The following is a 1,114-nucleotide window of genomic DNA, read 5'->3' as shown; positions in this document are numbered from 1 at the left end:
TCTGGAGGGAAAAACAAACAAACAAACAAACAAACAAACAAACAAACAAACAAACAAACAAACAAACAAACAAACAAACAAACAAACAAACAAACGAGTTTAAAGTAGAAAAAAATAATTTGTTTTTAATTAATCTGGTTTTCAATCAGCTCAAGTACAGTTCAATTAATTTATGACCTTTGAAGATGGAGAAGTGCTGGTCTGAGATCTGTAAAGTTTTTTTTAAAGTCAAATTTCTTGTATGTGTAACATATTTGACGAATTAAGTTCTTCATCTGATAAAACACTACAAATATAAAACAACATGTGTGATCACCAGACTTGTTTATGCTTTGTTTATTATTATTTTTCCAATACAGCATCTTGCAGACTGTGAGGCTTCATTTCTGGTCTGCATTTTAGTCTGTCTGCCTTATTAGGAGTACTGCTCAGAAATAAAACATGATTACCACAGTGACCATAATGATCTAGTTGTGGCAGCTTTTAGGTTTATTTTGGTATTTTCGGCTTTAATGGCCGACAGGTGGCGCTACGCAGAGACATTTAGAAGTCCTAAAAAGTGCCTGATAGAACTAAACACATGTTGCGCTAAATATTTAATAAAAGCTATGATTAAAATTTTATCATGACAACAAAAACAAGTAATAACTACAAGGTATGTAATAAGCTACATTTCTATTTATATCTCATTAAGTTATATAAACATTTCATGTCGCTTAGACTCCGGCTTGTAAAATGAGGGCCCTGTCGGGGTCTTCAGGCCCGGGTGCCGCCAAAATTCAAGTGTCGTCGGCTGTAAACACTGGGCTCTAAGTCGTCTGTCACAAGTTTGACTTTAAGTTTCGTCGCTTTTACAAGACTTGCCTCCGGACGTCTCGGAGAGAAAGCAGAAAGATGCACATCAAGTCTATTATCATTGAAGGGTTTAAATCATACGCACAGAGGACGGAAATCAATGGCTTCGACCCGCTGTTTAATGCCATCACCGGACTGAACGGCAGCGGAAAGTCCAATATTCTGGACTCAATATGTTTCCTTTTGGGTATTTCTAACCTAACACATGTAAGAATGTAACTTCTGTATATGGATGAAGCTGTTTCATATATATATATAT

The 1,114-nt window shown here is 35.7% G+C and overlaps 1 protein-coding gene across 1 annotated transcript in view; it reads left to right on the top strand.

Annotated features, from left to right (window-relative positions):
• Positions 1-750: 750 nt before the first annotated feature.
• Positions 751-1,114, top strand: part of LOC106515205 (structural maintenance of chromosomes protein 2) — a gene marked incomplete at its 3' end in the record, with an annotated part of 4,796 nt that continues 4,432 nt past the window's right edge. Inside the window, 1 exon segment of the mRNA XM_014004877.1 lies at positions 751-1,062. Within this exon segment, the coding sequence (XP_013860331.1) occupies positions 895-1,062 (168 nt within the window).

Source organism: Austrofundulus limnaeus, unplaced genomic scaffold, assembly GCF_001266775.1.
Source record: "Austrofundulus limnaeus strain Quisiro unplaced genomic scaffold, Austrofundulus_limnaeus-1.0 Scaffold27, whole genome shotgun sequence".
NCBI classification, from domain to species: domain Eukaryota; kingdom Metazoa; phylum Chordata; class Actinopteri; order Cyprinodontiformes; family Rivulidae; genus Austrofundulus; species Austrofundulus limnaeus.
Note: the sequence above shows the minus strand (reverse complement) of the source record. Positions and strands in the feature narration are given on the sequence as shown.